At 41.8% G+C, this 14,052-nt stretch overlaps 1 protein-coding gene across 2 annotated transcripts in view; it reads left to right on the top strand.

The window, feature by feature from the left end:
* The window catches only part of RNGTT (RNA guanylyltransferase and 5'-phosphatase), a 232,203-nt gene extending 220,384 nt beyond the window's left edge, over window positions 1-11,819 (top strand). The window contains exons 15-16 of one of the 2 annotated variants that reach the window (XM_066612600.1): window positions 1,375-1,498; window positions 8,321-11,819. In XM_066612600.1, coding sequence (XP_066468697.1) covers window positions 1,375-1,498; window positions 8,321-8,478 — 282 coding nt within the window. In that variant the 3' untranslated portion in view covers window positions 8,479-11,819. The remainder of the gene's footprint in view (window positions 1-1,374; window positions 1,499-8,320) is intronic. The other variant, XM_066612605.1, reaches the window with a different exon arrangement.
* Window positions 11,820-14,052: the final 2,233 nt, after the last annotated feature.

The following is a 14,052-nucleotide window of genomic DNA, read 5'->3' as shown; positions in this document are numbered from 1 at the left end:
CAGAAGTAAGTCCCATTAGAGTCAATAGGGCTTACTCCCAGGAAAGTGTGGATAGGATTGGGCTGGCAATCGCTTCATCGATGGCTGATAAATATTCCCTTCAAATAGCAAGATTCATCACTTTAAAAATACAGCCTTTCCTCTTCAGTCAAATAACAAGATTAATAAATCACTTTAAAAACAGTACCCTTTTTCTGCTCCTGGCCAAGTAAAGTGTGTGCTTCTCTCTCTCCCCCCCCCCTTTGCCAACTGCATGGAAACAAGTTTAAGACCCCTGGTGACTGGTAAAATAGGAAGCGTTTTATTTGGGGAGGTGGAGGAAAGCGGGAAGGTTTAGAGATTGAAAGGGGGGAGTGGAAGAGGGAGGGGGTTGAAAAGAGAGATTTCACTTTGATAAGAAGCAGTCCCAGGCTGGGAACTAGGAACCAACCAGACAAGGATCAGCGAGGGTTAAGGACTGCAAGCTGAGCATGCTCAATACTTGCCAGACGGGGGTTGGAGTTGAAGAGCTTTGGAAACAACATGCAGTGAACACAGAAGGCTGCAGCCTTGGAGTGGAGGGAGAAGAGGGCAGGGTGGCGGCAGCCACTCTCGCAGCTGAGCAACTCCCGTTTCTTATGCTTTAAAAAAAAAGCGCAAATGACTGGCAGAATACGGGCTTGTATTCTGCCCAGGGGTGTGACTGTATTGCTGTATTGCTGCCGCACCTCCCCTTTGAGTTCCTGGTGCCTCCCTAAAGAGCCGCGCTGCAGTTTGAATAACACTGCCTTAAAGAATCAACATTTTTGTTATTGTCTGGGCAGGAATCTGGTGGTATCTAACTTCCCAGCCATTTTCCCATCCTCTTTCTTCATTGTTTGAGTCTTTCTCCTGCTGCTTAAAAAAAGAAATTGCTTAATTTGCATCTGGTTGAATCCAGAGGTGCATTGCACAACAGAAGGCACTTCTGCTTATACAAGGCAGCCCCCAGTTTCTTTTCATGCTCCCCTCCCATTGTAGCCCCCATGCTGCATCCCATGTTGTCTCCTGACCCTCCCAAGTAGCATTTCAGGCACAGACAGTCGCAGTGGGGAAAAGCACTAGGAAAATGCTGTGCTAGGGGAATTCTGCTTGCATCGCACTGGATCTACCCACTTGTTCACATTTTTATCAATAGTTGCATTTGCTAGCAGCAGCCAAGCCTGTCTACCTTATGATCTTGTCTTAGAGTTTGTGCCCTGGAGAGGGAGACAATGTGCATAAAATATTTTGCATGTCAGGCAAAGTTTCACAGTTGTGATAAATTTTTATTGGTAGCTTGGGGGAGCCTAACTTAAAAAGGAAATGTTTGACTTTCTATTGCCCTTCACAAAGAATTTATTCTTTTAAAAACAGGTAACAAAAGACTTGAAACAATATGACAATAAGATTATAGAATGCAAATTTGAGAACAACAGCTGGGTCTTCATGAGACAAAGGTTAGACAAAAGCTTTCCAAATGCTTACAGCACTGCCATGGGTGAGTACAATAGAGTTCAGTGTTCATGTTTCATATTGATACTTTGGAAATCTTGTTTTTTTTAAAAAGTGCCTTCAAGGACGTTAGAGTCAAGCTAAACTGCCTCAACTTTCTAATGCCATAAAACTAGAGTTCAGAACTTAAGTTTTTGATATTGTAACAGTTTTAAAATAAACCTTTTTTTCTGCATTAGCTTAGCAAAGGGGATTCACAATGTCAGGTTGCCCTGTGGTACTGAATGGAGAGAAGGTAACTTGGCACTAGAATGTGCTTATATAAATTGAACTTGTGGAACAAAAATCGCTGATAATTTCAGTTCTATTTAAAATGGCACAATCATTGTTTGCCAGATGGAAGAAGACAAAATTAGGAGGATAAATTGTAATTTCCAGATCCTAAAATAGTATGCAAACAATGGCAAATAAAACAAATGAAAGCTGTGAAAAGTATGTCCTTTATTGTATTGTCACACATTTTTAATTCTTCAAATATAAAAAATGCAAAGCAGCAGCTTGCTTTCACATGGTGTATATAAGAATTTAAAACTTACTGCAAGTGTGTATAATGTTGGTACATTTAAACTATCAGAGCTTTAAACAGAGCTGTCAGTATTAAACAGACTACTAAGCACATAAGGTGGCAAATGTATGTATAAACTTTTTTGTACTGGATTCTGGTTCAGCTGTAATGTACTTTATTGTGTGAACTTAGCAGAGCTAAAGTAGTAAGAAGTTCCAGCAAGGCAGCCATATCAGTTTGTTGTAGCAAAAACAAGAATCCAGTAACAGCTGAAAGAATATCAATTTTATTGTGGCATAAGATCTCATGTATAAAATTCTCTGATATAACTGCATACATGTACGTAAAAACACGTAGAAAAGATCTCAAAGTCTCAGATGTCAGTCTCAAAATCTCAAAAAGATTTTGAGACTGAGAAGGAAATTGTAATCAATGACCTTGAAATCCAGGACTGAGCAGTAACCCAGTCATATTTCCCTGCAGAATCCAAATGTATACAACACTGGTTCTCAAGCATTTAGCATTGGGACCCACTTTTTAGAATGAGAAACTGTCAGGACCCACCGGAAGTGATGTCATGACCGGAAGTGACATAATGAAGCAGGAGACATTTTTAACAATCCTAGGCTACAATCCTATCCACACCCAGGAGTGATTATCATTGTTAAAAGCATATATACATAGTAGCCTGTTAAAAGTACAGATCTGTAACATTTTCTCAAATGCAGTCACATACCAGTCTAATATATTAAAAATAAAATATTGAAATGAATGGGGACCCACATGAAATTGGCTCATGACCCACCTAGTGGGTCCCGACCCACAGTTTGAGAAACATGGTATACAAGATAAGCATAGAATGACTAATTTAAAGGAGTAGTTGCTATGATTATATTTATATAATATGCTGATTTGACACTGAAGACAGCCAGTTACTTGCAGTTTTGGTAAAGATACTCCCAGTCTTCATTACACCTGCACTGAACAAAATGTACCAACCAATTCAATTCAGCGCAGACTTCAATTTGATGTAGATGTAGATTTGAGAGTCTTTGTATCAGTACACATATCGTGCGTGTACTGATCAACCTGCACGATCCTTTCTCCTCAAAATTAAAGGTTGAAGATTAAGTCATATGTTGTGGGATAGGTGGACCTGGACCTGAGTTAGGTGTGCCCAGACAGTCAGGCAAGAAGGATTAATTCTGCTTTTCTGATGCACATAGATTTATATGGATTTTGAGGTAGACATGAGTAAGGCTATTATTCTACTCAGTGGGCTAGTTTTTCTCCCTAAAGCCATATAAATTTCAGTATCTCAACTCAATTAACCTTTATTAGGCATAGATATTTGATAAATAACATCTTTCAGATAAAAAGAATAAACCTAAAAACCAAAGCAATACATGTGTATATATACATGTGCACATAGGCAAATATACACACATGCATACATACATACCGTATTTTTCGCTCCATAAGACGCACCTGACTATAAGACGCACCTAGTTTTTAGAGGAGGAAAACAGGGAAAAAAATATTCTGAACCAAATAGTGTAATAAAATATTTAATAAATTATAACAGAATAACATTTGAACCATGTAAAGTGAACAGCAGTCAACAGTGGCATTAAGAACCATTATCACTGTCATTAACAAATGGAGAGAGTACTCTAGGTTTGAGTACTCTAGTTTTCTGGAAACTCCAAGAACTCATCATCGCTAGAGTCAGAATTCATGAAGCTCATTTGCTCATAATCACTGACATCACTTTCTTCGCTGTCTTCATATAAGATACAGTCTTCACTTCCATCTAAGGCATTGCTAATGCCACATTTTTTGAATGACTGTACAACGATCTCCTCCTTTACTGAGTCCCATGATGTTTTCACCCATTCACAAACTTGAGTGATGGTGGGCCTCTTCATTCGTCCAGTAGATGTCAGATCATGATTACCAGCAGCCATCCATTTGTTCCACTCTTCTCTCATTAAGACCTTAAATGGCTTGTTGATGGAAACATCAAGAGGTTGCAACTGGCTGGTAAGACCTCCGGGAATTACAGCTAGATGAGTCTTCACTTCTTTGAAGCATTTTTTTGTTGGTTCACTAATACGTGCTCTAAACTGGTCAAGCACTAATAAGGCAGGTTTTTTCAGAAGTCCTCCAGGACGTTTGGACCACACCTTTTCAACCCATATTCTCATTCCATTTTCATCCATCCATCCTTTCTCATGTACATGTACAACAACTCCTCGCGGAATCACTTCTTTTGGAAATGTTTTCCTTTTGAAAATCAACATGGGTGGCAATTTGGTGCCATCGGCACAGCAGTACAACACAGCTGTGTAATGGGTCTTCTCAAGCCCTGAAGTTTTCACAGTGATGGTTTTGGCACCCTTCAGATCTACAGTCCTATTAGATGGCACATCAAAGGTTAGCGGGACTTCATCCATATTCCCAATCTGGCCAATTTCAAAGCCATTTTTCTTCCTAGCATCAATAACAAATTTATGAAAGGACAGAATCTTAGATTCATATTCTTTTGGCATTTTTTGCGCAATTCTAGTTTTGGTCCACATAGCAAGACCACATCGCCTCATAAATCTGTAGCACCATGATGGTGATCCTGTAAAATCCTGAATGCCTTTCTCTATAGAAATGTGTTTTGCTTCAAATATGATCATTTTTGTCGAGACAGAGAAGCCATTATTCCGTTGACATATGATCCATTCTTTCATGTCCACCTCCAACTGTGGCCACTTTGCAGCATGCCCACGGCAAGTGTGCTTACTGGTACTTTTATCTGCTTTTTGCAGCTGATCCTCCTGTTTCCTCCACTCTCTAATCATTTTTTCTGTTGGAGGAGGCCCAAAATGTCTCTCCGCTGCTCTGTTTCCATGCTCCTTAGCATATTTTACTACCTCTAGTTTAAAAGGAATTTTATATGCTAGCCTTTTCTGCTTTATCATCCTTGCACTGATAGAATGAGGTACTGTAGTATTTTTCTGCAAGAAAGGAAGGAACTGTCAATATCATTTCTTCAATGTTTACCATTGAGCACTAACCATTTGCTTTAACTTTTTTGCTGCAGTCCTATACACAACTTTCCTAGGAGTAAAGCCCATTAAACACAACGGAGCTTACTTCTGAGTAGACATGCATAGACTTGTGTTGTTTTGATGTGTGCCTGGGCTCCTGCAGGTGTAGGACACTCCCAGGAACATCCACTTCTCAGTGGGTTCTTGGGACTGGCCCATTGTCTCCGGCCCCCCCTTTTGTGCACGCTTTTGAGGGGGGGGAGTAAAGTCTATTGAATTTGGGAGAGGGTTTACTTTGGAGTAATAGTGCTTAGGTCAGACAACAGGCTGGACAAAGACCTGCCACTAATTTCACCGACTCTCCCCCTTTCTCCCGAGTAGGCTTTTTTCACAATTTCCTTCTGTCAGCTGCTTCGGCTCTCAGTCGGATCCCAAGCAGTGTCTACTCGCAAGTCAGTTCCCCAGAGATCCCTGAAGCCTTTGAGCACAATCCTCTGCTTGTCAGAAGCCCAACTTCAGTGGGGCTTACTCTCAGGAAAGCGTGCACAGGATTGCAGCCTTGCCAACCAGCTCCTATGCTTAGAATGACACCACAGGTTCGCCTGTGGATCAGGACCACTGAACAACAGAGAAGGCTCCAGATCTACAGTTATAATTATTATTAAAGTCTGTGTGATCCACAGACTTGATGCCACACCAAGAAATGCAGTGTCACACTGTTTATCCCCCCCACCTAGTTTATCCCCCCCAACAGTGTCACACTGTTTACCCCCCCCCCCCAATTTAGGAATGTCACTGTCAACACTGCTAGTGTCCAGCTACACAACACCTAACGGATTCAGCCCAATATTATGCCTATCAACTCAGGCATAAGTCCCATTATAGTCAATGGGACGTACTCCCAGGTCAGCGTGGATAGGATTGCAACCTCTGGCTACAATCGCATGCACGCTTTCCTGGGAGCAAGCCCCACTGAACATAATGGGACTTCCTTTTGAGTAGACCTGCTGAGGATTGGGCTGTCAGGCTGCAATCCTACACCAGAGAGTAGGTCCTGTTTCACACATGGGGACTTACTTCTGAGTAGCTGTGCACAGGCTCCAGCTTTTAGACTATGGCCCCCGAGCATCTACACGGGAGAACGAGGGATCCCAGGACAGTAGGGGAGGGGCGGGCCAACCCCCCAGAGGCTGCTGCCGTCCACCCTTCCCCCCCCACACACACACATCGCAAACTGGGTGTGTGGAGCACGAGTGGGAGGGCACAAGCGAGGGAAATTTGAACCAGAAAGCGCGCAGGCAACGAGCGCAGCATAGCGAGAGGCCCGCCTGTTCTGATGCCAGCGAGGCCGGTTCTGGAAGCAGCTTTCCACCCCACCAGCTGCACCAGCGGCCGAAGCAGGGCAGGAAGTTCGCAGCTCGCCCGCCAGCTCCACGCAGCTCCCAGGGAAGGAAGCGCTTTCCTTCCTCTGAGCACAGCCCCGTGCGCACCTTCCTAGGAAGCGTGCACCTTCCTCTGAGCACAGCCCCGCGCGCACCTTCCTAGGAAGCGTGCAGCGACTGAGGGAGGCCACTCCGCCCCGATCCCAGCCGCGCTTACCCGGAAGTAAGCCCTGCTGACGAGAACGGGGCTTACTTCTGAGTAGATGTGCCCAAGACGCGGCTCTGTTCCCGCCAAAGCCGAAGTGCCCCCAGCTCTGCTGGCCGGCGGCTCCTCCGCCCGGCTTCCTACCGTCTCCGGTCTGCTTGCCGCGCCGCATGCCGCAGTATTCGCTCCATAAGACACACACACTTTTCCCGCCACTTTTTTTGGGAGAAAAAGTGCGTCTTATGGAGCGAAAAATACGGTATATTATAAAAAGAGACAGCCAATTACTTTACAAACTTTACCACATTGCAGACTACTCAATAATTACTTGAGATCAATAGCTTAGCACGATTCAAGTTACTCAGGTTTAGGAACTGTGCAACTGAGAATGTTATTTGCTCAATATCACCTGCCAATAAGAATTGAATGATAGCATTCTCAGAATGCCCTATTTCAGTACTGAGCAAGGGAGAGAGAAATTGATGTCTAGCGCTTGATGTCTGGGACAGCACACCATAATGTGTATAGAAGATTCTACCTTGTCTAAATTGCAGCTACACAGGCGTTCTTCTAAATTTGCCAAGTAAGTTGTTAGAGGGGATCACATTACAACGTACCAAGGTGAAGACCCTCCTCTCCGGGGGGTACACTAGGAAGGACAGTTATTTTGGTTGTTGACCAAATGTACTTTTAAGTTGAAAATTCAAAGGGGAACATTTTTTGTGTGTGTTGCTCCTAAAATTGCTTGCTTTTCAGTATATGTGGAATAATGTTTTAAAAAATTATTTTAAAGCATTAGGATACCAAACATGTTGTAGCTGCTCAAAAATATTGTTTACATTTTCTGTTCAGAATAATACTCATATATTTATTTTTGTCACCTATTCTTATTCTGGTAGTATATATTTGGATTGCTGAAATGAAATTGGGTGGCTTTCTTTAATAGATACTGGTATACTTCCTTCAGTAAACTGTTTCCATTATAGCACCAATCCACTTTGTTAACTCTCTTAGGATGCAATCCTAACCCTTTATCCTAGGGTTAAACCCTTGTCCTAACCCTTGTCAGTACTTTCGAGCACTGGCATAGCAGTGCCAATGGGACGTGTGCTGCATCCTGCAGTTGGGTGTCACTCACGGAGGCTTCCTCAAAGTAAGGAAATGTTTGTTCCCTTACCTCAGAGCTGCATTGCCCTTAAGTCAGTGCTGGAAAGCACTGACAGAAGGGGTTAGGGTTGCACCCATTGTCATGATTCTGCATGGAGTTCACCAGTCTTGGCCTTGTTCACACTCTCTTGCCCCCTTTGCACACTAGGGAAGGTAGTTCTAAATTTCCAGTTCTAGTTTGTCTTAAACTGGGATTTGCCATGGCAACTGAACCCAGCAAATGGCTTACTCCCAATGCATAGGAGTGCAGTGATAGGGCCCAATCCAAGTTATTTGATTTTGTCTGTAAACCGCTTTGTGAACTTTTTGTTAAAGTTTTTTAAATAATACTGAGTTTTCTATAAGAGATATAGCCTCACAGCAGAAATACAGTTTACAAGGTTCCTCAGGAAAATCATGACAGTTGTAGCAGTTTGCTTCCATAGTAGAAACATAGCCTAAATTGACCAGCAGTTGTTCAAATTAGCAAAGGCTGACCTATCGATTGAATAATTTTGTTCTTTTCCAGCTGTGTGCAACAGCATACGACACCCAGTGACAAAGCAAATCCTGTTTGAGTTCATTGAAAAGTGCACAGCAGCACCTCCAGCACAGACACACCAACATCACCTGGATCCTGACACTGAACTGATGCCACCACCTCCTCCTAAAAGACCACGGACATAACCTGACCCTAAAGACCAAGAGAATAGCATGTTTACAGTTCTACAAGATGACGATGTGTGTGGATGAAGAATTTTTGCAAAAAGTTGTTGTAAACACTGTGTAAATACTTAAGTGCATTTTTTTTGGAATGCCCAATCATGAACTCAGATTTGTTTTGTACTTGAGAAGTTGAATGTTACGTTGTGGAATTTGACAACAGATTTAATCCAAAGGGTTAGATAAGAAGAGTGTGAAATCAGTGGAAAGCCATCTTGTTTGATAGGTACCTTTCAAATCTAATGTTTTATACTAGCAATCTGGAACTGTGAAGCCATGACAAAGCTGCCCCTTTTTTTTTACAAGTGGTGTTTCAAAGAGTGTGGTGCTCCTTTTATTTAACAGATTAGGATACATCACATTGTTTCAATTAGTCTGGTTTTGCTATGTTTCTTAGGTCCAGGTTGAAAGACAAACAGCAGCAAATGTTCATGTGGTGTACTCTCTAAAATAACACCTTATCAGGTGTCATTACCTTAAAAAACCACATTTTTTATATTAAAGAAGTTACACAAGAGTTGTGTGTGAATTTCCTTTTCAATGTTTGCTGGGTGTTTTATTTTAGTTTTGACTAATTCATCTGCTGAATTTGTTCTATTCTTACATTTTTGGGCACTGGTATACCCAAACAATCCTTAATATAAAAAACAAGACAATTTTTTTTTAAAAAGTAAATAAATGTTATCTAAGAATGTACATCATGCTGATGTACAAAAAGTCTAATCATACAAACATTGCATTTGTTCATGAAGATAATGGGATAAGAAATTCTGGATCTGATAGGCAATAAGTAAAAGTGAAGAATAATCTTCATCCCAGTGAGATTGCCTGTTCTAAAAATTAATAGAAAATGACATATTACTATAGCAGAAAGTAGCATTATGGAGTCCTAAGCATTTATTTTCAAAGCAAGTGTTGGGGTATGTGACTGGCAAAGATATTCTCATCCAATGACTATATTTTTGTTCTTTCAAGTGATGAACCAAATAACCTTACTGGGGTATAGCAGTAGTGATTCTGACACTACTGAAGAGCTGTATTTTATGGACTAAGGATGTGTCGAAATTGTGACAAGCAAATGTAATGATAACATTTTTCACAAGTTGAATGTGAAATAACCCAACCTAGTATTTTGGCTGTTTATACTTATTGATACATGTAACTCAACCATTTAGTTGGCTGCTGATCTGAGGAAATTTACTTGCTGTGTAGTGACCCAATGACATTTGTATTTAGGCAAATGTTCAATGTTTGTATTTTAAACACTGTTATCCTTGTTTTATACATGAATATGTATCATTTGTACATAGTTTGGGCTTTCTTCTAAAATATTCTTGTCAGAGTTAAGAGAGGGGCTGTCAATGTCAATTTGTGTCAAGCAGAAACGGATGCACACTGATCCAGGGCATTAGTGCCTAATAGTTATGTACTCACTCTCTTACTCCTCCCTTCTCTCCCATTTGGGCACTCAACTGAATGGGGAAACATCTTGGTACTGCCACTGAGCCCCGCCCCCCCATAGAACAATAATGAACGTCAGGGAGTGATCTATTAAAATCACTCAAAGTATTGCATTCAGAGCAAGGAGATGTGACAATCCACTGTACTTCCTGTACCAGGGACCAGGTGGACTCAAGATTACACTGGAAAAGATTTATTCAAAGTCTAATAAAAGGAGGATAACAAAACCAGATGAACAAGAAAAAAAGAGTAAGAAGAATCAAATTTGGCAGAAAAAAGGGTTACTGCAATCATTGAAACTGCCAGCAGATGGTGGTGAGGCTCTGTGAACTCTCACACACATATTTTTTAACTCAAGCTTTACCATGAACTTCAGTTACTCTTTGGAAATGCTATAACACAGCTTAGAGGAGACAAACACCAAAATGCAAATGATTTTGTACCCATACAGTTCCTTATTTGATCTCACTGGGGTGATGCAACCATCAACCCTTTCCCCTCAGAGTGTTCTCAGTGAGTGTCTGATGGGCTCTCCAACCTGGAGCACTGGATGGCTAGGGGGAGAGTGAGTGAGCTTCTGGCAGGGAAACTGTTTTCTTCTTCAGCTGAAATGACATCATCTGTCCTCTGATTGGAGGAGTGCCAACTGCCTGGTCACCCGTCCCCTTGAAACCAGCTAAACCACTGTGGCTAGTCAGAAACAAATTTGCATTTCCTCTCCCCCAGGGCTGTCTGGCAAAGCTTTCTGTAATTTGCATGAATGACACAAATCGCTGCTATTCAGTTTAAGCCTGCTCCCAATGTGAGGAAATAAACAAAAAATACACAAAAATATATAGAAAGAAGTCAAAACACATAAAATATAAGCATTTGTGACAGTTTTCCATCTTAACAAGCACTAAAAGGATAAAGAAAGTTGATTCTTTTGTATAGTCACAACTCAACAAAAGAATATTACTTCAGTGTTGCGTATTTCTCCATATAAAAGTTAGAAGTTGTCCTCACGTGGCTGTACAATGGTTTCTCAGTAGCCTTTTTAAGTAGATGTGAAAACTATGCAATCACACTGTGCTCATGGAGCACACTTATTTCTAATGTTTTACCCCAAACTTAAAGCCACATCATGCAGATGTACTATAATACCATTGGTTTTGAAATGGTTTCTAAGTGCCACTTACATGGTTCTGGCAATAGCAGCCTCTGAAACCATGTTTCAGGCACAAGTAAATTTTAAATGTCTGTTAGTGACATTTTCCTGTCTTATTCTAGCATGGTAACAGCCAATTATTGGATGCTGCAGCACTGTGGCCTGTCACCAGTGTTTAGTCCTTTCATAGATTTTGTCCACTTCCTTGTTTCTGTGCTCAGCATAGTAAGGGACTATATTGCATTGTACTCTTTTGTACTCTTGATCAGTACAGCTTTCTGAGCTGAACTGTACTGGCAGGGTTTGCCTTTCAAATTTTCCCTCAGCTTTGGTGTGGAGGAATAGATGGATCCAGTGTCCTACTCAGAGAGTAAAACTCTTGACTGATCAGAACATATCAAAGAACATGGAGATCTTCAAAGAACAAAAGAACCACTCAAAGCACAATTCTAGTTGGAGCAACCTGGTTTAATGTGTATGAGAGGCTAAAGGCCTCCATTTGTCCAAAACGGAAGCCAACTTGAGCTCAAAATATTTCTGTGCTTTGAAAAAAGAGCCATGAGTGTTTGATTTGCTTTTTAAAATAGTGCAAAAGGAGTGGTTCTACCTATAATGTTGTGCGTTTAAATGATGCATAGCATTTGCATTCCATAACATTGCCAAAAAATGTTCCTCAGAAAAATGTGTATTAAATATTTTAATAAAGTCAATGATTTAAGATAATGGGAGTTCACTTCTGTTAGTCAATGTTTGAGATGTAAGCTTCCTTGACACTCAACCACAGTGCCGGCAACCATGGCATGACTCTTTCTGACATCTTGGTTGGAAGTAGAAAAAGCTGTATTCAGTCAACCTTCTCTGCCATCACTTCTCTGCTTGAACCCAGATAACGGAAAAAAATAAGTTTCTCTTCTCTGTGCAGGGGAAGTTTCCCTTCCATCAACATGCCCAATCTCGTCTGATCTCGGAAGCTAAGTAGGGTCAGGCCTGGTTAGTACTTGGATGGGAGACCGCCTGGGAATACCAGGTGCTGTAGGCTTATACCATAGTCTTTCGAGACTGAAGGTTGCTAACCATTTGGACCTAGGGTTCCTGGATCCAAAGCAGGCAGAAACGATAGCAGTAAGAGCTCCCTTCAAGGCAGTCCCTTATAGAGCTGCAAGTACAGCCACACGGTAGGTACTACATCGTATTTTGAGGTCTGCTAGTTGCCAAAAGAGCAATTGCTAGTAATTGCTGGTGAACAAAAATAATTGTGTTAACAACGGGTGCAATTCAGAAAGACAAGCATTGAATGCGATTTGAGGATGCATCATTTCTCTTGATTGCACCAAATGACTTGACTTTGATCTTTCAGTTGTGGATTTTGGTTTTGTTGATGCTGCCTTTTGATTTTTTTTTCTTTTACTTGATGATGTTTTGTTCTTATTCATGGTAAGCTACCTTGGGTTGCCTTACAGGCAATAAAGGCAAGATAGAAACATTTTAAAATACAACATAACAAATACAAGTAGCATTGTGCAATGAGACATGCTGCATTTTGCACAAGTATCTTGTGTAGGTTAAGGAAATGAAGACTAGAAGGGCTAAATTTGCACTTAAATGGTTCTTCAAAACTATATACCCCCTTTAAAAGAAAAAAAAGGTCTTATACTGGAGGATTGGCAAAGAGGTGTGCTGCAACAAAATGTTGCATTTCCCCTTCCCTCAATTTATCATCTTCAGCTGTTAAAGATGCAGGGATGAGCTGGAGCCAGAGTGCCGAGACTCAAGTTGAGCCCTGAGTCTCCACCCCCTTTGACTTGAGTCGCCCACGAGTCAAAACAGCAGCCATCATAACTTGTCCAAAGCCGTTTTTCAAGTCATTTTGATTCATGTCCAAATTGTTTTGAAAAGCAAGTCAAACGCCGAAAGCAGGGGAGGGGATAAAAAGAAAGCACACATAAAACAGTCACAAGCACACACAAAAGCGAGTGTTGATTCGAGTCTATTCAAGTCTTTTCATTTTTAGTGTAAAATCTAAAACACCCTAGTTAGTGACCAAATTTTTGACATGTGTGACTCGAGTCTGTGTGCTTTTGCAACTCACGTCAGAGTCTCAGCCCATCCCCATAAAGATGCAATACACTTCAAATGTATTGTCTTACTACTAATATCCAAAATACAAATCCTTCATCTGCCTTACCTGTCTCTAGGCAGGAAATGTGTGGGTGCTCCAATGAACTACGCAGCCCCTCTAAGACCTCCTGCTTTGGGGCAAGTTTTGGGGTTTTGTTTGCTCACTGGTGTTTTTATTTTTGAAAGTATTCTGCAAACCTATGGATTTCAAGAAGGACCCAGAAACTGCCACCATCTTTGTGAGTAGTCTTATTATGGCTGTCATCCTTTTGACACAGGGGTAGGGACTTTCGAAACAGAAGTATAGATGAGCCTTTGCAAAGCATTTAACTGACAGACTATTTGATGTTTTCAGGATGTTGTATGCTGTTCCATCCTTAGGACGCAAGCCAAACCGCCCTAGTCCCTTGCGCTGGACTCTGGGTGTTGCAAAAGTCTGCGCTTCTGTGACGACTCAGAAGCAGGCCTCGCCAGCAGAAGGACCTATGCTGGCCTGCTTCTGTGGATCCAACCCCAAACAAGTAAGTAAGCGCTAGCCTGGGAAGGCTTTTGCTGAGGCTGGGGGAGGTTGTTTCAGGGGCATTCAGGGGCAGTGGGAGGGTGGGCAATGGGCAGGCAATTGGGAATACTGGTTCCAGGTGGGGCTGGGGCCAGGATCCATAACATAGGCCAGATCCTAACCCCCGTCCCATGCGGCATGGCCTTACACTGGGCTGCTCAGATCTTCGCCACCTCTTTAGGTGGCGCAGATCTGAATAGCCCCATAGGGGCAGCTACCCCGAAACTCAGGGTAAGGGGAATGTAATCCCCCT

Source organism: Tiliqua scincoides, chromosome 1 (assembly GCF_035046505.1).
Source record: "Tiliqua scincoides isolate rTilSci1 chromosome 1, rTilSci1.hap2, whole genome shotgun sequence".
Taxonomy (NCBI): domain Eukaryota; kingdom Metazoa; phylum Chordata; class Lepidosauria; order Squamata; family Scincidae; genus Tiliqua; species Tiliqua scincoides.
Note: the sequence above shows the minus strand (reverse complement) of the source record. Positions and strands in the feature narration are given on the sequence as shown.